This window comes from Pyxicephalus adspersus, chromosome 1, assembly GCF_032062135.1.
Source record: "Pyxicephalus adspersus chromosome 1, UCB_Pads_2.0, whole genome shotgun sequence".
NCBI classification, from domain to species: Eukaryota; Metazoa; Chordata; class Amphibia; order Anura; family Pyxicephalidae; genus Pyxicephalus; species Pyxicephalus adspersus.
The window spans coordinates 37472103-37495543 of NC_092858.1; the positions used below are offsets into that span (position 1 = coordinate 37472103).

A 23441-nucleotide genomic window follows, 5' to 3' on the forward strand; every position below is an offset into this window, starting at 1 on the left:
GTATCTTCATTTCTGTGAATATTTTGAATGGGATGAATACCCAGTGTAGGTTATGGAGAGCAAGTTGTTCTAAGACTTTACTTCCCCTTGGATCCACTTTAGGGTTGTTCTTATTTTAAAGTATGTAAAACAAATGACAGTTTTATTAAATATTTAAAAGATTCAGAGCTTAGCCACACCATTGTGTTATTGTGTATGCATTAACAATAGCTTGCACTACCTAAAAGTGCTACCCCAACCCCAGCTTGACCTTGCCCTCAAAATGGTGATTTGGGGGCAACCACTTGCAAGTGCAAAAAGATGAGAGATGATATTACAAACATTACATAATAAGAATACATACATGCCTGCATTTCTAAAATGTAAAAATGTAAATAGAGCAGAAAGATTAGGTTATTGTTTAAATCATATTGCATACCCCTGCTAAATGCAGAGCCTGTAACCAGCTTCACCAGATTTTTATTTAGAATTACACAAAATGTAAGATACATCAGCACATGTTTGTGTGGATTGTTTTTTTTTTTTTAAGGTGGATATGTTTAACATGAATTTATTTTATAGCATATCCAATGATATGGGGTTTTATAAGTCTCCAAGATGTAGGGGCCATTATGTGTCGTATGTTCAGCTCAGAGAACTTAGCATCGTCCAGGTCCTTCCATGTAGCCTTTTGTAAGCTGCATCCATCAAAAAACAGCTGCCAGGTGGGATTGAGGACCTTCTGGAAAAAGCTTATCCAGCTGGACTCATCAGTAGAGGCCACATGTTCAATAAAGAAGAAAGCCCCACCCTGGAAAATAAAAAGCAAACATTTATTTTATATTATATTATTTTTTAATATATTAAATGTGCCAGAGATGCTGAAGTTACACATTGCAATCACTGTTTGCTAGGTATCTCTACAAAAAAAGCTTAAATAATAGGAGAAGTTAATTAAAAATCCATTAGGCTATGATTACAAATACCAGTATTTATTAAACCATGCTTTATTTGTTGCATGAATAGAATCATTTTTAAAAAACATTTTAAAAATTTGTCCAGAAGCCAATCCCAGCCTTAAATGAAAGCATTTTAAATCAGTAGTGTTCAAATATATGTTTGGGATATAAGATGATTAGATAGATTTGTACTGTTGTCTAGTTTTACCCTGTACTGTTATTGATGTTTGTCTTTTAGATTTATTATGTATCTGTTTTCTGAAGCAAAAGGTCCAAATCGGACAATATTGTTCCTATGTTTTGAATTGTGTAAAATTTCTTTGAAATACAAAATATTAGTCCTAAATTGGACTCCTGACTATTATAAAAAAACACGCTGTATAGAAATCATGCAGCATAAGTACACAGCTACAGCTATAACATTGGAATATAACAGCTTTAGGAAATACTCAATAGAATATTTTATTGTGTATATTGTTACAATGTTCATGTGTCTCCAAAATATATATGTCACATAAATCTCCTCCAAAAGGTGCCAAAGTAAACTTGGCTTGGAATACTTCCTAAGAGCTGTTCCTAAGAGCCAAATACTGAACTTCTATTCACAAGACTGGTCACAAGACTGAACAAATGGTTCGGATAGTATACCTGCTGGGAGTCTTGATTAGCACAATAATACTGCAAGTTTCGGAAAACCATAGTGACACACAAATCAGTGAAAAGACCGGGAATAAATACTTGGATTCTTTACAATTAGACATTTGGATATATGTTTGTGTAGATTACATTTGGCATCTCGGGCCTCATATTTCTAAATGAACAAAAGTTAATTCACACATTTTATAATTTAATCTAACCTGAAAAACTTGTACATTTCAGATAGTTGGATAAAAACATTATAAATGGACCCCATTGAGAACAAGAATTATTTTTCTCTATGAAGATTCTGATCATTACCAGTAAAAGAGAGAGGACAGTAGCAGCACTGAGGTCCATCACTAACCCAGCTCATCTCATTCTGCTCTTCCTTCTGCCTTTCTGCCATCCTGTCCTTAATGCAGACACACAGCAAGTTTTCTGTACAGAAAGTGGGGTGAGCTGAGCCACCAAGAAGGTCTACTCATTATGAACATTAAGGATGCACTAAACAAATATAAACCCTGCTTCTGCCAAGGAAAAAATGCTCCCTCTACTTTGCCAAGTCAAAAAAAAAAGCTCAGAGAAGATTTTGCTAAACTGGAATTCTTTAATTTATTAAAATTATGGTATAACACAGCCAAAACCATTTGCAAGCCAATTCTGAATGTGTTACACACCCAAAGGTGTTCATTTATCAGAGTGATGGGTTGTGTAACTCCTTTCTGGGTCACTGACACCAGGGGTGAAGTGGTTGTAAGACAAGTACAAAGCTGGTAATGCAAAATCAAATCCAGCTCACTTCTGCAACTCTTTTTTAGTGCTGTTTACCTCTGTATTCCCATTTCTAACACAGCTCACCTTTGCAGCCCCCTTCTGCTTTATCCAAAGCTACAAAAAAATAATTTGTCGAATAACTGTTGAATGACTGTAGAGCTATAGACTTCCTTTTTGGGTGCTGGGTGTTCCACTTTGAAAACCACCTGCATGGTTCTTCTAAAGAATGAGTACCCTGCAATCTACATAATAAAAAAATATCCTTTTATGTAAAACTGATTATTAGGTCAAAAATGGGCCTGAAAGTTTGGTATGCAAACCATGGAAGAAGCAACCAGTTTGTCACACTGTGGCTAACTAGAAAAGGTTTCCTAACTAAAAAAGCCTATTCATACATCTGCGCTTTTGGCACAATAAATGTACATACATGGGTGTTAGCTGTGAATGTAATGGGTTTGCCCAAACCCAACCTGGTGACACCTAGAAGTACTAGTGGCAATACACAGATGGATGACAGTGCAACTGGCATGGCTTGGATTTATTTAAAATACTGAAAATAAAGGTTACTAAATAAAGTAGAAACAGTGTTAAAGGATGCCATAGATAATGTACCAACACAAAAAAAGAGTAAATGGTTACATAAACCATATACCAAGGGATGCTGATTGACTACAACATTGCTGCTATCTAGCCAATCACAGCCTCCTAAAACCTCAGTGTACACATCTAGTTCACATTTTTCCAGCTTTTGGAGAAAAGGGACAGTTTTTAGGCAACACTTTTTGAGGACTCTCCTCTAAGATAAAACAACAGTTGAAGCTGCTTTATTTTTGCTCCTAGGTTGTAGTTTGGGTAAAGAAATAGAAGGAGGGTCAAGTGTTAAGTAACCTTGGAAACAGAAAGAGAACACTTTCTGAAAACGACTTTATGTTTTGGAAACTGAGGTTCTGTTAGATTGGCCGTTCAGGAGAGATTTGTGAATAAGCAAATTGGTGAAGAAGCTTGCAATAATTCTCCAGACACAGGGAGTCAATGTAAATGGTCACATTCATCGTAGTTTGGCTGCCAATACACAAGGGATGGAAGCTACATGTTTATTACTTGTTTTCAGTACTGAAAGCACCAAAACTACCTGGGCAGGGCTGAGAGTGCCAAGAAGTATTGCTAGGCCTCTCAAAAAGACAAAGGCAAGAGATTATATTTGGAATGGTATTCAAATCTCCCCTATTTATTCTACAGTATTGTGTAATATGTTGGTGATATAAAATCCCTGTTTAATATTATTATTTATAATAATAATAATAATAATATCTCAAAATATATTAAAAGAGCTTTCATATTCCAAAAAGTACAGGTATTATTTAATAGCTTGAAAGTAAGAGAACGTTCTTGAATAATAGTTACAGCTACATCTTTAGGATACAGCCTGTGTCAGACAATGATTAGAGGTAGACAGGATATAATAAAATAGGTGATGTAGCAGGTTATATTTAAAGAACTATAAAGCAGCAAAGATAATATCAGATAATGAGGGTGGATAATAAGTTCAATGGATTGGTATCATACTGTGAAATAAATAACTATGAATACTATATGCAGGATATGTAGGGAAAGCATTAAATGTTTAGGGAAAGCATTAAAAGTAGGCATTGCAGCCTAATGCCATGCCATGATGCTGTCCCCACACCTAGCACTGTCAGTCAGAAAGAAAAAGTTTGCACATAACATTGCTTTCATGATTTTGGCAATACCCGAATAATTAAAAGGCCACTCCAAAACTAACTAAAATTGTTATTCCTGGTTTTGAAAGATACTTGAAGAAACACTTCCTATATATCTGTAGTGGTCAACAAATGTGATCTCTGTAGTTGAGGATTGCATATCTGCTGCAACCCTTTTTTTAGTGTTAGAGTGTTTTAAATTGACAGTTGAGTTTTCTGGAACTCCACCTGCCATGAACTCTCTCCCCACTACCACCAGATTTTGGTTACTAATATGGACTTTATTAGTGGCTCCATTTAGATGAATATGAATCCCCCTCCATGAACATGCCTGTATAATGATATTTTTATTTAGCCAGGCTGTCTGCCTTCTGACAATAACAAAGCTTCCATAATTTCAACTCCAGGAGGTTCCTAATTCTACAACTTTGTAAAATCTTATATTCACCCTGATAGTGTTTCTGAGCATAATTCTTCATCTTAGCTTAGTTTGCATATATATTAACCTTCATCTAGAAGCCTAAAATATTACTAAGGAAGAATGCAACAAGTGTGTTCAGAACATCAACAAAAGAGAGAAACACATAAAACCCCAAAAGTAGACAGGAACTTGGCCTGAACTATGGAAAAGTGCTAATACACTAGGCTCCCTAAAAGATATGGGAATGCAGAGCAAGACAAAATATGATTATATGTCAGTGTTTTAAGGGAACATTATAAAAAATTAAAATGAAAAAAAAAAATTTAAAATTTAATAAAAAATGTAAAAAGCAAATGTGGTGTCAGTTGTTTGCAATAAAACAGGGTACAAAATACCTGAACCTTAAAGAAATAGATGGCAAAGTAGATATTTTGCTAGGTCTGCTTTCAATTTTAGCTTTGGGTGCACAAAACAAAAAAGGAGAATAAAGACAATTTTGGTGCAGTAAATGTACATAAACGGCAAAAAATGTATGATGAGGGTGAAGTATGTGCCACTGCAACTGCAAATGAATTACATGAAGCTGAAGCAGCACACACAGAACTACACACAGATATCAAAGAGAAGAGACAGAGAAGAAAAACAAATGCAAACTTTGCAGTCATATATTTACTATTGAAGAGGTGCATAAATATTTACCTGTGGATTTATTGTTCTGAGATCAACAAAAAAGTATGTGTTTAAAAAATCCTGTGCTAGGCTAATAACTAGTCTGATCATGAAAAACTCACCTGCCTTAGGATTCTCTTCGCTTCTTTCAATACTGCTAGCGTGTTTGGTACAGAACAAACCAACAGTGTGCATACAACCACATCCATGGAGGCGTCAGCCACAGATTTCATGTTCTCTGCTGATTCCACCAGAAATCCATCAAATTTAAGATGGTCACTCTCTGCTAAGCTTTTGCCTAGGAGTTGTTTGCAGTTTGGGTTGATATCCAGGCAGGTCACCCTGCATTCTTTAGGGAAGAATTTGAAGTTGGCACCTGTGCCACAGCCAATCTCAAGAAGCCTGAGCTCTTTAGAGGAGCCTGCAAAGTCAGAGAGGTTCCTAAATAGATTCCTTTTGTGTTCTTCCATCACCTTGTTGTATGATATAAGGAATTTGGAAAAAAGTAAAGGAAAAGCTCTCTTTACCACCAAATCCCACATTCCAAGAAAGGAAAGTATATGGAGAGGCAGCATTATCACGGCCAATATGAGCTGTAAAATGAAAATGATCGCAGACATGTTTGGAGAGATCAGATGCTGTAGCAGGCAGTTTTCAAAAACAGTGGCTGAGCTTCAGCTCAGTAATCCTAAATATGTAGAAACAGATCCTCCTATCTTACCTGTAAGGGAGGAGTAGAGTGGTGCAAAATGCTATCCCTCTGTAGAAAGATCTATTTAACATTCATACACATGTAACATTCAACTAGTTTTGTAGCCAAAAGTTTTAACTTTTGTTCAGGTAAACTTTTTAGCAAAAACCTAACATGCAGGCATGTCTGGTGGGATGCAATTGCAATTTTGAGAACCCAACCAGATCCCAAACCCAACATCAGCCTAAAACACTCCAATTGTAGGGAAGCTTGCTTCTCCAACATCCCAGGTGTTCTGCCCTCTCTTCCCCCACACCAAGCTACTTAAAACTCTGACCTCCTCTCCCTTTAAATACTTCAATTCTCCTCACCCCCAATCTCCGACCTCCTTTCCTTCCCTCCTACACACCTAGCTTAACCCTTTCCCAGTTCCCTTTGCTCTGGGCTCATCCATCCCTAAAAGACCACAATTGCAAAGAATACTTGTTGACTCTGGGTTGAACTTTGTTCCTAATTTCTTGTTGTGGACATATTGCCTTTTCTGGGCATAAATCACAAGTAATATTGTCAGCCCTGCCAAGCTCAGGGTCCTACTTGGTGCGTTAAATTTAGGCAGTTTTCTGAAGGGTTAGTGTTTGAGGTTTGGATCTAGGTAGCTTCTGCCTAAATTTAGGTTTATTAACCTTTAGTGCTCGGGGATCGCAGAGTATTTCCAGGGCTGCATCATGCAGCCCTGGAAATCCTCTTGTTCGGCGAGAGGTCGACCTCTACATTTTCGGTAAGTGAGAAAGGCCTGATTCGCCACGAGATCAAACTTAATATTCTCGCGCGCTCATCCCTAGTGGAAATTAGGGGTAGTGAGGTTAAGTTTTTGCCACCAAAAAGGAGGAGCATTGGTACTATGAATGGTGGTTAAGCTTAGGGAACAGCTAAGGATAGGCGGGGGTACAGGATTTTAACGTAGAACACCATTTCATCAGAACACACTTCCTCAACTGGATAACATAGATTTATTTAGTGAAAAAGTTTGGGAGGTAGTTTAAAGTTGATATGTTAGCAAGCTGTGTAAACAGACATAAGTGCAACAACATGTACTGTATATACTTGAGTATAAGTCGATCCGAGTATAAGCCGAGGTACCTATTTTTACCTTGGAAAACAGGAAAAATTGATTGACTTGAGTATAAGTCGAGGGTGGGAAATGCTGCTACTGGTAAGTTTCAATATTCAAAATAAATACCAATAAAATTGCATAAAATGACCATTACGGCTATAATACAGTAAACAAATACCATAGTGAGAATTTAGTGGTTAGGTAGGTATACTATTTACTGTACCTTACCACTAAATTCTCTTTGCGGTATGAAAAGGCGGTATTAAAATTACCCTGGCGGTATGATTCTGTCTGGAAAAGGTGTCTGAAAACAGTACAAAACGGTACTGCATTCAGCCACTATAACCCCCCTAGCGTTCTTCTTTCCCTGTATTTTCACACAAGCGTTACTTTTTGTTTGCATGGAAATTTATTTTAAATTGTAGGCCTATATTTCCTAGGCACAACTCACCGAAATATGTCCAATATTTAATAAATTTAATAATAAACCTTAACTAAAAAAGCACAAGAATCTGGAAAAAATAAAAAATAGTGAAACCTGTAATATAACTGTACAGTAGTATGTATAATATATATATAATATTGGTGTTTATATATTATATAAAATTTCTTTGTATTGGACTCAATACTGCTATTTGGTATTGAATCCAATACAAAATATTTGAATTTTCCACCGCTCCTCCCACCCACAGCGCTCCTTGAGAACCTAAAATGGATTTTTCTGGTAAACTCTGCACCAAAACATTTTACCTTTTGAATACTCCCATCAGATGTGAGCAAAAGAATGAAACAATAAAAACAATGCAAGGGCCATTTCAACAACTCTTGAGGAGAAGTGTAATTCTTAAGGACACTGTTTTTGAAATGTTTTTCAGCACTGCAAATATGGTCCAATGTCGGGGCAATAAACAAAAATTCCTAAATTCTGTTCGATGTTCCAACCCACAAATTGCACATAGTGGAGTTGGAGTCTGCTGTATGTGACTCTTACAATACCAGGGCAGCATGGTGGCTCAGAGGTAGCACTCTTGCCTTTGCAGTATCTACATGGGGTTTTTAGGTTTTCCTGTGTCTGTGTGGGTTTCCTCCCACACTCCAAAAAACATGCAGTAAGGTTATTTGGCTTCCCCTCAAAATTGACCTTAGACTACAATAATGACATATGACTATGGTAGGGACTTTAGATTGTGAGCTCCTTTGAGGGTCAGTTACTGACACGACTATTGACTTTGTACAGCACTGCGTAAAATGATGGCGCTATATAAATACTGTGTAATAATAATACCAAAAATATTCAAACCTTGTGTTTATTCTTCTTTAATACAAGTTACAAAGCCAAAATTGATCTTTCATATTCAACAAGAGTTGATCTGCCCTGTTCATATTCAGTGCAACATATTCTCTATCTGTAACACCAAAACAAAGAATTTCTACTTGTTTCTGCCATTTAAATGTCTTGTAATCCTATCTGTATTGCAGCCACATTCAGCGCTTTGTTTAGAGTGATAATAATCTAATGCAATGTTGACCAAGTGCTTGAGCAAACAGACCCTGTTACTGTAAAGATTTTGAGTTTTGATATAAAATGCAAATTTTGCAGTCACACATATTGACAGTTAATATTGCTGCATAATATTCTGCCTAAATATTTACTTGGAAGTTTATTGTTCTGAGATCAAAAAAAGTATGTGTAAAAAAAAAACTGTACTAGATTTATAAATGTTTAAGTCAATTTATTAAAAACTCACCGGCTTTAGGACTCTCTTAGCCTCCCTCAGTCCTGCTAGCATGTTTGGCACAGAACAAACCAACAGGGTACATACAACCACATCCATGGAGGCGTCAGCTACAGATGTCATGTTGTCTGCTGATGCCACCAGAAATCCATCAAATTTAAGATGGTCATTCTCTGCTATGCTTTTGCTGAGGAATTGTTTGAAATTTGGGTTGATATCCAGACAGGTCACCCTGCATCCTTTAGGGTAGAACTTGAAGTTGGCACCTGTGCCACAGCCAATCTCAAGAAGTCACAGAAAAGTCTGAGCCTGCAAAGTTGGAGAGGTTGCTAAACAGAGTCTTTTTGTGTTCTTTCATTACCTTGTTGTATGATATAGTTAATTTGGATATAAACAAGGGAAAGACTTTCTTTGATACCGAATCCCAAAATTCCAATGTAATAAAGTATATGGAAAGGCAGCATTATCACAGCCACCAAGAGCTGTACAATAAAAATGATTGCAGACATGTTTAGAGGGCTCAGATGATGCAGCAGTGTTTAAATAAGAGTGATCTCTGGTAGAGCTGCAGCCCTATAATCCTATGCATAGAGAAATAGATCCTCCTCTCATATATATATATATAGAGGGAGGAGTGGAGCACAATGCTGTCATTGTAGAAAGTTATGTTTAACATTCACACAAATAAATGTATTTAAATGTACATCTTAGCCCACAACTTAACACCAATATTTAAGTAAACCCTCATAACACACAAAGTTGGGCTAGTAATAAAATGTTTCCATTTTGGAGAGAGTTCCTAGCTTTTGTTTGAAGATTTTGCATCTGAACAATCCAAAGACCAAACACATCACCTCTCCACTATTCAGAAGATCTCTAAGGAGTTGATTAAAATTTTGTACAAGCAATTTGGTCAACCTTTTGTTGAGTAAACTGCTACTTTATGCAAAAAAGGGGAAATATTTTATTCATTTTAAGAAAGAGGCTTTACTCTCTAGGAGTATTTTGTAGGTCCTTATTATAATATTGATTTATTTACAGTATTTGGATTGACATCCAAGAGGCTTTTAATAGCTAAGGCTAGGGGTTTATTCTATAAGGTAAAGAGAAATTAAGATAGAGGGGAGCCTTTATAAGGGCTGTTTTTATTATGAGAATTTTGCACACTGAAATTTCACCTCCATCGTGAAGGTATACTGCTTGTCCTGCTCGCAAAAAAAAAAAAGGCCATGGGATACCAACTGGATGGAACATCCTACATAAATGGCCAGCTAAGGCAGTCAGACAAGTAGGAAATGTAGGAATGTAACATATACCGGGGGACCAGTGACCCTTCCAAGAACGCATAAAAAAAGAGGGACACATATAGTACCAGCACGAGTAAAAAGCCTGTTGGGTAATGGGGCTTTATGCAAAGGCAGAGAGTTAAATGGATGGATATCCAAAGCCACAAAAATTAGCGAATATTTTCTTGATTCATTCCCCTAATGTTTTAATCCTGGATAGCTATTCTGTTCCAACATTTCCTAGGTAAAGAAATGCTTAGGGTGATTGTAGCCATATTAGTGCACCTGCAACATCAGAAGTTAGGTACTGCCAGTGATACTTTTTTATTTGCAGTAGCAGTAAAATTTTCAGGCAAGCTTTTGTTGGTATAGCCCCCACTTCTTATCTGGTACTGCTTGGTTCAAAGAATAAATTGTGGCAGAATCCTAGAAAGCTTCTCCTGAAAAATTAACTGTTAGTGAAAAGAAAAAAGTATCATGTACTGTACTTAACTCAAGGTAAAAAAAGAACAAAGAAAAACGCATGGAAAACCCTACTTATGCTCTGGCAATTCCACAAGAACACGAATCCCTAAAAATCAGTTTAGAGAACTAGGCTGCACGTTGCATGAAATAACCCCCAATATTATGTTCTCTGGAATATTGACTGTGCCTTGCACAACAGACAAAAGGTAGTGGGAGCTTAGAGAGCTAAATTCATTGCTGGGGTAAGATAGAAGGATTTGGGTCTTGGGAAGGGTCTTCTGTGCTAGGGGAGGATTTATAGGGAGATTGAAGGGATATTTAAACAAGAACTGAGGTTTGAAGGACAGTTAAATAAGGAGGCAGATAAATCAGACAGGCGTCAGTCACCAGCGGAGGGTGGAGTGGAACGGTAGGGGAGGGATAAGGAGTTAAATATTGGAGATTTTTATAGGCACTATAGTACTAAAGAGGAAGGAAACCGGTTACCCTAAGCTCTAAGCGATATATTTGCATTCATTAAATGATATGTATATATTCATTAAAATGTACAAGCTTTTTTATTGTACATGTTCAAAACAAGTGATGTGATGTAGGAAACCCCTTTATGGTACAATCAGTTTTGTATAATGATAAATAAATATACTTTGAACTTTGTAGTAAGAATTTTTAGGGTGATTACATAATCACCTCAACTCAATGCGTTTTGTACCAACCAAAAATCTCTAGATCTGACTGAGTGAAGGAGTGAAGTGGATTTCATAGAGTGAACTGCTGAACATTAATACAGTTGAATGGCATAATATATCCCAAGGTATGAAAAAAAAATACCTGTGTTAGACTAATAAATGCTAAAGTCAGATATTGAAAAACTCACCGGCTTTAGGACTCTCTTCGCCTCTTTCAGTACTGCTAGCGTGTTTGGCACAGAACAAACCAACGGAGTACATACAACCACATCCATGGAGGCGTCAGCTACAGATGTCATGTTATCTGCTGATGCCACCAGAAATCCATCAAATTTAAGATGGTCACTCTCTGCTAAGCTTTTGCTGAGGAATTGTTTAAAATTTAGGTTGATATCCAGACAGGTCACCCTGCATCCTTTAGGGTAGAATTCAAAGTTGGCACCTGTGCCACAGCCAATCTCAAGAAGTCTGAGCTCTTTAGAGGATCCAAAGATGGAGAGGTTGCTAAACAGAGTTTTTTTGTGTTCTTTCATTTCCTTGTTGTATGATATAATGACTTTGGAAAAAAACAAGGGAAACGCTTTCTTTAATACCAAACCCCAAATTCCAAGGTAGTAAAGTATATGGAAAGGCAGCAATATCACAGCCAATATGAGCTGGAAAATGAAAATGATTGCAGACATGTTTAGAGAGTTCAGATGCATCAGCAGGCTGATCAAATGATTTCTGGAAGAGCTGTAGTGCTGCAATTATAAATATGTTGAAACAAAAAAAACTCCCAACTTAAGAGAGGGAGGAGTACTGTGGTGGAGAATGCTGACATTGTAAAATGTTCTATTCTACATTCACTCATGTACCATTCCCACAAGGTTTGTTGCTACAAACTTTTACATGCTTTTGGCCAGGTTAACTGTTTAAAGTGTGATGTCTGCATTGCAATTACAATAAAATATGTTTATTTTCTACATTCAGAGGGCCTGGTTTACTACAGGATGTGCATCTATGTCATTATTATATTGTTGTTATCCAGTATTTATATAGAGCCGACATATTACGCAGCTCTTTACAAAATTCATTGTCATACCATTAACTGTCCCTCAGAGGGTTTCACAATCTAATGTCACAGCAGGAAGGTCTCAACATGTATTTAGTGTAGAAAGCAAGACCTAAGGGCTGTTTCTGCAGAACAGCCCCATGAAAACATCAGTGGCCAAACAGTGTACTGCAGTCCCTGTATTAAAAATGCGCTCCGAAATTCATGCAGGGAAAATGAAGGAAACTGATTATCAAAGTTGGATTTTCCATTGTCAACTGTATACATTCTGAACAAAGGTGTAGCATACTGTTAAGTTGTTTACTGTTGTTTACTGTTGTTTGTAGATTTGCCCTAACATACACATCTAAAGTATATGTTAGGGCAAAATGATAAAAAAATACACTACACTACACTAAAAACTACAGTTTTAGAAAAATACCTGTTCATGGTTTGGGTTCCTTTTCCCTTGCCCATGATGCCCTTTCTGCATTTAAATCACAATGGAATGTTTTTAGCCTTGCCAAGCTCTGTTAATTCTGTTTCATTTAAAAAGCCTAATTGTTGAAGTGTCCTACTTGGTAGATTAAACTTATATCTGGAGGGTTAGTGTTTGAGGTGCCTAGTCCCTAAGGTTAAATAAGGCACTGGGATCACAAGGCATTAGAATAGCACAATTAGGATGGTGGTGGTGTGCGTGTGTGTGTGGGGAGGGGGTAGTGGTTTGGGTTTTTATTAGGCAGGAATTGGGGGAGAGGGGTTATTCTTTAGCCATCAGAAAAGGGTGTAAGGGGTGGAAGTAATAGGAGTGTAACATATATCAGAGGACCAGGTAGTTAGGCTTGTGCACCGGCCAGGTAGCGTTAATGTTAATGTGAGTATTTCGACAGGGTAGGTAATTTCATCAGAATACATCCTCCTTTCACTGCATAACATTGGGGAGGTGTATTCTAGTTCTCTGAGAGAAATGAGAGATAACTTAAAACTATCTGTTTTGTTAGAATGCTGTATATACGGACATATTATTAATAATAGTTCTGCCATTAAATGGCACTTTGTTTTTAAGACTTGATTAATGTATTATTTTCTAAATTGGTGGTGGTGTCATTTCCCAGCTATGAGTTACTGCTATTTTCCAATATTAAAAAGAAGGACTCGGCCATGAGTCTAAGACCAACGCTAATACTAACATTTGCGACTGCCTGTACAGTGTTTTTTAAAGCCTAGTAAAAAACAAAAAAACAAAACTAGACACAGGAAAAAAAATGCCTAAAAAGTCCTTTACAGGCAGTTGCAAACTGTTTATTTTCAGGTTTACCAGTATAAATCTAACAAATTATAAATATTATATATAAAGTAGATAAAGTCCACTTATGGTCATACAAAATAACAACATTTAATTATAACAGAAACTGTCTGAAAAATCATAATGAAATTATCATCATATATTGTCAATATTTGTGCTGAATTGTGAATTGTGAGTGAGAAGAAGGAATAAATGTTCTGGAAGATATACATGTATGGCAGGAATGCAGGATTCTGGTTAAAGGCTCTTTGCTTTGTCATGGTGACACAATGAGAGGAAAAAAAAACTGGAAGCTTCAAGGGCAGTCTGCACTGCAAATAAGTCGTAAAAATAAATCTGTCCTCTTGCTATACGATAGTCAGCCTGATTGTAGATGGATCTCATTCCGATGCATATTGTCTTAAAAAATTCATCTTAATGTTTTAAATTTGGATAGCGTTTTGGTTTAAACATATAGAAGATTATGAAATGCTTAAGGTGATTGTAACCATAATACACTTACAACAAGTATTAGAGTGGAAATAAACTAAAACATTTACCTTACATAAAAGGGTAGATAACTCTTTTATATAAGGTAGAGGGAAGTGGGTTTATTTTCTCATCGACACTCTTTTATTTCCTATCTACCACAGGCTATGTCACTCGATCTCGCCCCTGTGCAGTGCGGGATAGAGTGATATAGGGGGATGGCGGAGGAAGGGCATGGAAGATGGTGGTGCCCAGCGCTTCCCCTGGGACGTAGGAGGATTCCAGGACAACACGGGACCCAATCTAGGAAATCTTTGGAGGGATCAACAGATCAGCAAAAGTTTTTGGTTTACTTCCACTCTAATTACTGTTCATGATACTTTTTATTTGTACTAACAGTAAAGGTCTTATGACAAACTTTTGTGGGTATAACCCCACTTCTTGCATGGTCCAATCATTGCACCAGCACCGAAAGTAGTACTGCTTGGACCACAGAAGAAGTAGGTGTAGAACCCACAAAAGCTTGTTCTGAAATTGTAACTGTTAGTGCAAATAAAAAGTATAATTAACTTAAAGGTAAAAAAAGAACAAAAAGAAATGTAAAAGAAAACAAGCTAATTGCAATGTGAAAAACTGAATATGCTAAACACCACAAGCACATGTTTAGTAAAAGAATCAGAGGGCTGAAAATAATTGTGAATGAACAAGGAAATATAAATAATAAATTAAAGAAAAAAAGGGAAAACAGGAAATCACATTTACCAGGACAACCTAAATTGTCACAAATTTAGAATTGATGAAAAATGGTAAATAATTATGGTTGCCATATTTTTTTTAAATCTAGCCATGGTATCAGATTGGACTGCTAATAGTTTCTCAAGAATCATGTTGGAGGTCCCCTTTTATAGACTGAAAACACTTTTGCTTTGACCTTTTTACCTAAACCTTTTGACCTTTGACCTTTTTTCACTAAAGACATGTGGTTTCCAGTCCGCACATTGTACACAGAGGATTTGGAATCTGCTCTATGTGACTAATGGAATGTAGTATGATGCCAGAATCCCAACCTTTGGGCGTTTATTTATCTTCAACATTGGTTAGTCAAAAAAACACACAGGCCAAAACTGAAATATTTAAATGCAGCACAAGCTGACCTGCCCAACCCATATTTAGAGCAAAATAAGTAACAGTATCTGTAACAGAACAAAACATTGTCAATTGTTTCTGCCATCTTAATCATAATATAAATCATCTATAATCCTATTTGTAGGATAGACTCATTCAGTGCTGTGTGAAACATAATACCAAATCCCAAACTAGTAATGTATAGGTAGAGGCAGATCACAGCCAACATAAACTGTAAAATAAAAATAATTGCAGACGTGTTTAGAGTTTGAGATTTCAACAGGCAGTGTTCAAAAAGAGTGATCTCTGGCTCTGTAATCCAGATCCGGGGATAAGTGGAATGATTCATAATGCTGACATTGTAGAAAGTTCTATCCAACATTCAAATGTAACATTTGACAACGTTTGTGGCTCAACATTTTTACATGCTATCGGTCAGTTAAAATGTAAAAATGTAACATGCAATAATGCCTTCATTGCAAATACCATAAACTATGTTTTCTTTCCTCATTAGGAGGGCCTGATTAACTATAGGATGTACATCTACATGGTATGATATAAGCTATGTGTCTGCAATGCACAAAAATGTAATAATACCTTCTGGTGCATATCCATAAACATTAAAAATAAAAGTATTTAGAACACTAGGTTCCCTCAAGTATATTGACATATAAAAAAATAATAAAGAAGCAAAGTACACAAATATATAAACAAAATAAAATTCTTCTTCTGTCCTATCTAAATAGCCTACATAATGAAGTGTCCTACCTGGTATGTTAAAGTTAGGCAGTTATCTGGAGGGTTAATGTTTGAGGTTAAGATTTAGTAGGCTGTCTAAAAAGTTTACTAAGCCTAGTTAGGCACTAAAGAGCTGGTCAAGTTTAGGCAGGAGGATTGAAAGAGCTAGGGTTAGCACCATGAACAATAAAATAATCAGAACACAGAAGAATAAAACAAACTCTTACACTAAATAAATTACTACAAAATATTTATAAATATTTTCCTTGGACTAAAGCTAATGCTTATCATAGTCTATCTGCTCTAGTATTAGCTAGATGTTGTAGGAGGTATTAGGAAAAACATTACAAATAAAATCGGACTACCAATATATATGTAAATCTATCAAATTACAAAAGTATATGAAAGTCAATTTATGAGCATGCAAAATGACAATGTTTTAAATAAACTGTGTAGAGCTAATCAGGTAACTGTACTGAGCGAAGAGAGGTTCTGAAAAGTATGTATGCCAGGAATGCCAGGGGTCTAGTTTTAGGTTATTTGCTGTGTCATGCTTACTTATCAAGAGGATTTTCCTGCAAATAAGTTGTAAACATAAAACCCCAAATGCTTTATGGCAGTCAGCCTGACTCTAGATGCACCTCATTCTGCTGGATATTTGATTAATTAATTTCTCTTAATGTTTTTATTTTAATGGTGTTTCTGTCCAAATGTTTTTAGGGAAAAGAAGAAAAAAAAAAAAAAATAAAATGAAATAAACAAGCTTATTGCAATGTCATGAAAAACCACATATACTCTGCTAACAAGAAGGACAAGGACAAGAAGAAATTGTGCATGGACAAGGTAGAATAAACATTAATACCAAGGAATAATTAATAACCACATGATGCAACTGAGAAGAAAACAGACATGTATAATAGCCCAGCATGGGGTGAGAAGGAAGGAAAGGGAAAGAAAAGAAAGGAAAGGGAAAGGAAAGGGAAAGAAAAGGAAGGAAAGGGAAAGGAAAGGGAAAGGAAAGGAAGGAAGGGAAGAGGGGGTGGCGGGGTGGGGGGAGATACGGAGGCGAAGGTAAGTTGGAAAAAAGCACACTTTGGAAGAACAAAGCAACATCTCACACTGGGCCAGGGCACACAATTGTCATTGATTTAGAACTGAAGGAAAGTAATTGGTTGACATATTTCTTGATCAGATTAGATTACTAAGCGCTCTATGTATAAAACAGGTAATCTGACATTTCCTGAAACATTCCCTGGTGTAAATCAATTATTGCCAATAGAACACATGGACCTTGAAGGTTCCTATGAAGGAATGTTGAATGGAATGTCACTCCTGTTTCATAAATAGAGCCCTAAAAGTTTCTAAAAAACCATAGCGGAGGTAACTTTATTTTTCACTATAAACAGGAAAGAGGTTTAGAACTTATGATCCTTCTAGCTGTGCAAAAGATATGTAGAGACCCCTTAAGCTTATTGATGGCCTCAAATGGATCTTTACAGAAAGCTACCTCCGTCACTAAAAAAATGTGCTGGTCCACCCTGCAACAAGACTTTTTAATCTTTGGACATTCCCACCAGATATAAGCAGAAGAACCCACCTAAAACTGGAAATAATATGGGGAGCAATAGGTACCATTTCAGCAATTATGGACAGTAGGCTTGGATAGTGTTTCATTGCTTTGGTGCCCCAAGCTTTATTTATTTATTTTAATTAGGAATTAAAAAGAAATTCTGTTTGGTTTTCAAACTCACAAATTGCATCATTTGGAATTGGAAATTAGAGTATGTGACTAATGGAATGTAGTGCGATAAAAATCTCAACCTTGTGTTTATTGCAATTTGTTATTGGTTTTCCATAAAGTCATACAAATAACAAAGCCAAAATTGGCCTTTCATATGTAGCACAAGTTGACATGCCATCCCACATTCAGAACAAAATATTCTGTATCTGTAACACCAGAACAAATCATTGCTACTTGTTTGTGCCATCTTAAATTTAATACAAATGACCTGTAATCTGTAGTGCAGTCATATGCTGTGTGCAGCATGATACTAAGGCGATGTTGTCCAAGTGCTTAAGAAAACAGATTTTGTTACTTTTGAGAGTTCTGATAAAAAGAATCCAAATAAATCTGTATAAGAAAGTCAGATAATGAATAACTCACCGGCTTTAGGATTCTCTTCACCTCCTTCAGTACTGCTGACGTGTTTGGCACAGAACAAACCAACAGAGTACATACAACCACATCCATGGAGGCGTCAGCTATGGGTGTCATGCTGTCTGCTGATGCCACCAGAAATCCATCAAATTTAAGATGGTCACTCTCTGCTAAGCTTTTAATGAGAAATTGTTTAAAGTTTGGGTTGATATCCAGGCAGGTCACCCTGCATTCTTTAGGGTAGAATTTAAAGTTGGCACCTGTGCCACAGCCAATCTCAAGAAGCCTGAGCTCTTTAGAGGAGCTTACAAAGTCAGAAAGGTTGCTAAATAGATTCCTTTTCTGTTTTTCCATCACCTCATTATATGATATACTGACTTTAGATAAAAACAAGGGAAAGACTTTCTTTAATACCAAACCCCAGATTCCAAAGTAGTAAAGTATATGGAGAGGCAGCAAGATCACAGCCAATATGAGCTTTATAAGGAAAATGATTGCTGACATGTTTGGAGAGCTCAGATGATGCAGCAGGCTGTTCAAATAAGAGTGATCTCTGCTCAAACTGCAGCTCTGTAATCCTGAGTATGTAGAAATAGATCCTCCCCTCTTACCTATAAAGAGGGAGGATACGAGTTTTGCACAATGCTGACATTGTAGAAAGATATATTCAACATTCATAGAAATATAATATTCAAAAGGGTTTGTAGCTAAAAATGTTTTTACATGCTATTGGTGATTTAAACTTTCAGTAAAGATGTAACATGCTTGGATGCCTGCATTGCATTTATTATGGGCTTTGTTTTGTTTTCGCATTAAGAGGGCCAGATTTACTAAGGGACATGCATTTATCTTAGTGCCCTAATTGTGTGCAAACAAGCAAATCATATGCATATGGTATAAGTAATATGTCTGCAATACAATTATATTGACACATTCTGGTGCATGCTTGAAAACAATAAAATACATGCTTTTAGAACACTAGATTCTTTCTACAGGTCTACTGATATATAACGTTCAAACAAGCAACATACACAAATATATACACATCCTGAACAAACGGTGACATACTAGTAAATGGAGAGTTAAGCTACAGCGTATGTCAGGGCAAAACAACAAATAAATCTGCAATACATGCACATTTTCTTATCCATAAAACTCTGGCATGCACTTTCCTAAGTTCCTGTTGTGGGCATAGGGCACACTTATATCACATGTAATAATGTCAGACCTGCCAAGCTCCTTTAAACTAAACTTAAAGTGAATTTAAACCTAGCCAACTCACCTGTCCATATTCCGGTGCCGGGCCTCACCATCTTCCTTTAATTAATTATTTGATTATTTATTTATTTATTATTTGATGATCTTTGGACATTTGATTCAATGTTGGGATGACATAACCATATCCTAGCCCATATCCAATTTAACCCATTGTGTATTCTAGTTCTGATTCTAAATGATTATGAAACTGTGCTAATTTGCAAGTTTAACATTGCAAAATAAATATTTAAGGAATTTCAGAATATACTGTCATTGTCTGTATCTGTCTGTCATTTGCAACCCCTATTTAATGTACAGCACTGTGTAATATGTTGGCACTATATAAATACTGTTTATTAATAATAATAATAATAATAATAATAATAATAATAATAATAATAATATCCCCCTGTCAATTCATCTAAAATCGCTGACAAGTGAATTTCACTTCTTTTTTCATTTTTTCAACAACTCATTCTACCACCTAGTGGCCATTTGTCAAAGTGCACAGATGTCACTATAAGAAATGCTATAAGTTTAAATAAAAATTATGGGCGAATTTAAAGGGAATTGATAGGAGAACAATTTATAAATGGACCCCATAGAAAGGTATACCATACTATACACATTTATTCAAAGCCCAGCTCTAGAGATTAAATTCAAAAAATTGATTATTATACAAACAACATGGATATTGCAGTGTCCTAAAACAGCCAATCAAACTCTGCAACTAACACACCTGGACAGGCTCGGGAGCAAGGAAGTGCAATTTGCATGGAAGTTGCATGGGAATTACATAAAAGTTGAATATTCTGCATCTCATTGACCATCTCTAGGCAGCAGAAGCAGAACTTTTTAGATATTAGAATTGGTGGAATGCCTGCAGGCTATAGGAGATGAAATAAAAGATGTTTATATTGCAGCTCTGCTACTCTGTTTTTCTACAGAGACAGACACTCATTTCAGCACTTGATACTCTCCAAGATGATCAGCTAGCATATGGTAATTACATGTTATGTCCAAAAATATTTAGCGTTAAATGGCTCCAAAGACAAGTCTGCCCTTAGAATCAAAGACGACAATATTAGCAATAAGCAGCATAAAACATGTGAATGCCTTGTGTGTAAAAGCAGAATTTGGAAAGATAGGGTACCTTTTACTGTGCCTTTCATTCCAAAGAAGGCAGATCATTATTTCACCGGGTGCATATAAGGAATCATAACAATTCATTCACTCAGCGTCATCAAAGCAAGAAAGAATTTAAACAGCAAGTTGTTAGTATTAGGTCTCTGGGAGAATAGAGAAAGGTTATCTACACTGACAACTAAATGGTTTGTACTTATCCTTATTTTCTCATCGGAGAAGACTCTCACCAAGCAGGGAAATATTGTGATATCCAGAGGTACTAGTTGTGTTATCACAAAAAAGCCACATGCTATCTAAAAGAAAAAGCATAAATCAACCATGAGAGCCGAAGTGCAGTAAAGTGGGTAATGCAAACATTTACCTGTATTCACACTTGGCATCTTAGACAAAGGCTCTGGCATTGATCATTTCAATCTCCCTCTCTATAAATATTAGAAAGGTAGTTAGAAAGAAAGAAAGATCAGAAGATCAGAAAGCCAATGATATAAAATCATTCCATACAGTCAGACAATGTAATATACCCAATGTGTAGAGAGTAAAATGGCCTGGAAGTCATTTCCCAAAACTAGCAACAACAGATCCTGACAGCCCATAAATTTGATTCACTCAGATCTATATGGTTCTATGAAAATTTGGACTCCAGGAATAAAAAAGGCATTTTCTCTTATTCCTTGATACCCTGTATACTGCGTTCTACATGTCACAGGAACCAGATGAAGTTTATTATAATCATAAATACTTAAACAATTATTTGCACAGGCAAACAACAGATTTGGCAAAATGCCTACAGTACAGGTAATGGCACAGTGTACACAAGTGCCAAACCACAAGTTATTCTGCAGAAGCAGGAATTATGTTCTAAACTATTGTACAACACAATCCAGAACAAAATGATGTTGCAGAGAAAATGAACTGCACTTTCTGTGAATGTGGCAGAAATAGGATTTTTTTTGAAAGTGGATATGGCAAAAAAATAATAGATGAGGAAATGTTATTAGTCTGTTATCTCCAAAACCTCCCACCTGGAAAAGCAACATAGAAAATATCATATGAGCGAAAACACTGTCTGTACAACAGTTTGAGCAAGAAGACCACTGAAATTGTTATCAGTGATTTATGTCTGAAAAGGAGAAAGCTGAACCCCCTACAAGCTCATTTGACATTTTTACATTCTCCAGCTTCAAATGCTAAAACAAAGTTATTTATTGGCTATACCCCAAACGTATCCTTAGACTTTGAAAAGGTAAATACCTTGATCAAACTTTTATTGCTGCCTGTGACCTCATTGTAGCAATCAAGCAAACAATGGCTATATCCATTTACATTTTCCTGAGTACAAATTGTAACTTTAGTTCCACTTTAAGAAACTGTAGGAACAGTGAGAGAAAACTTTCTGAAAATATTGTTACTTTGGAAAGTGAAATAATTCATTTTTTGTGGTCCAAAGAAAATGGAACCTGTTCCTTTAATCTATTGTACTGTTTATGGATTGTTTCCTGGAGGTTTTCTGAACTGTTGTTAGGTCTGTGATGTGATGCAGAGGAAAATATAAGGGAAAAGGTGGGGGATGATATTAGCAATGTTGTTTGGTATCTCATGATATATTGAAACAGCTAATATGTGTTATTCATTAATAGTATAGATGATTTTTTTAATAGGTTACAACTAAGCCTCCTGGGTATACCAGTATTAGACAGTACCCAGAGGAGGTTTGCCTACAGCTAAGAGCAGACACTTGAGCTGAACTCTCCATATTGGGCAGAGATAACAGCTAATAGGTCGCAGTGAGGTTAGAAAAGCCTGGAGTATCTGGCATTCCACTTTTGGTCTCGCAGAGATAATACCTAACTCCTAAAATGGCCAATCTAATTAGAACTGATATTTCTGGTGGAAGAGGCTTAAAGAAATGTTTCCTAAATATCTGTAGAAGACCACAAATGAGATATCTGCTCTTTAGGATTCTTTTTCTGCAGCAGTCAGTGTATTTGAAGAAGACAGCTGCTTGGCCTGATTTTGCCTTTTCTCCATCTTCCAGGAGCTTTGCTTCCCACTTTTGATAGAAGAAATTGGTTATTTTAAGCCACCATTTCTGGCTTTAGTAACTGACTATGCTTCCTTTTTTTTCTTTCTCTCTCTTTTTTTTTTTTTTACAGTGTCTCTATTTAGAAGGATATGATTACCTGTCTTCTTGTCTATGTATGATACAGTACTTTGGCCACTCTAGCTGTCCACGGCCAAGGATGGGATGCTTCTTGCATAACTCTAACTTCAACACCACGAGGACCATGCACTACCAAAACCTACAACTTACAACGGGTTCTGCATCTGTTAGTGTCACTAAACATAATTCTTTATCTTAGCTTAGTCTACATATATGTTAACCTTTATCTGGGACACTAACATTTATTTTACATTAAGGAGTACACAGCAGGGGAATTGGCTCTTGGTGCACAATTCAAGGGAGGATCAAAAACACGTTCCCATATTGTCCCCAACCTAAAAAAGTTTACCTAACACGAAATCCCTATTCTCATTTACACATCTTTGACACAGCACAAACATTGAAAAATAATGAACAATGAGGATGCAGTATGGGCCATTACAGTCAATAGCGATTAAATTGCAGAAGGACACAGCAACCCTTATCAGATGAGAAGAGAAATAATTGTGGCTGGGTTAATAGGTTTGGGGGATAGGTGGTACAGACAAAGGTGGTGCAGGAGTTAGGGAAATTGTAACTGTTCTGCCGTATTCTAGCTCTCCTAAACAAAATGAGCATTAGTCTTTTTAGTGCTAAATTTCTTTTTTTGGGGGAGGGTTTAGCTACCCTGTTTCCCCGATTATAAGGCACTGTCTTATATTTTTTGAAATGCCAAAATATGCTCTAGGTCTTATTTTCAGGGGGATGTCCTATTTTTCCATGAAGAAGACTACAGTACACATTTATTGTTGAAAATCACTCATGTGCCAATGATTGTCCCCTTCTGATCAATCATGTGCCATTCATATTCCCCTTCTGATCAATCATGTGCCATTCATACCGTATTCCCCTTCTGATCACTCATGTGCC

General features: G+C 36.4%; 1 protein-coding gene across 4 annotated transcripts in view; it reads right to left on the minus strand.

Annotated features, from left to right (window-relative positions):
* LOC140327468 (thiol S-methyltransferase TMT1A-like) overlaps positions 1–23441 on the minus strand; it is a 27772-nt gene continuing 4331 nt past the window's right edge. Inside the window, exons 1-2 of one of the 4 annotated variants that reach the window (XM_072406856.1) lie at positions 17975–19047; positions 1–790 (exon numbers count right to left, since the gene is read on the minus strand). In XM_072406856.1, coding sequence (XP_072262957.1) covers positions 551–790; positions 17975–18646 — 912 coding nt within the window. In that variant the 5' untranslated portion in view covers positions 18647–19047 and the 3' untranslated portion in view covers positions 1–550. Of the gene's footprint in view, positions 791–5284; positions 8701–11328; positions 12583–17974; positions 19048–23441 lie in introns of those variants that run through there. The other 3 variants (XM_072406864.1, XM_072406879.1, XM_072406871.1) reach the window with 3 other exon arrangements.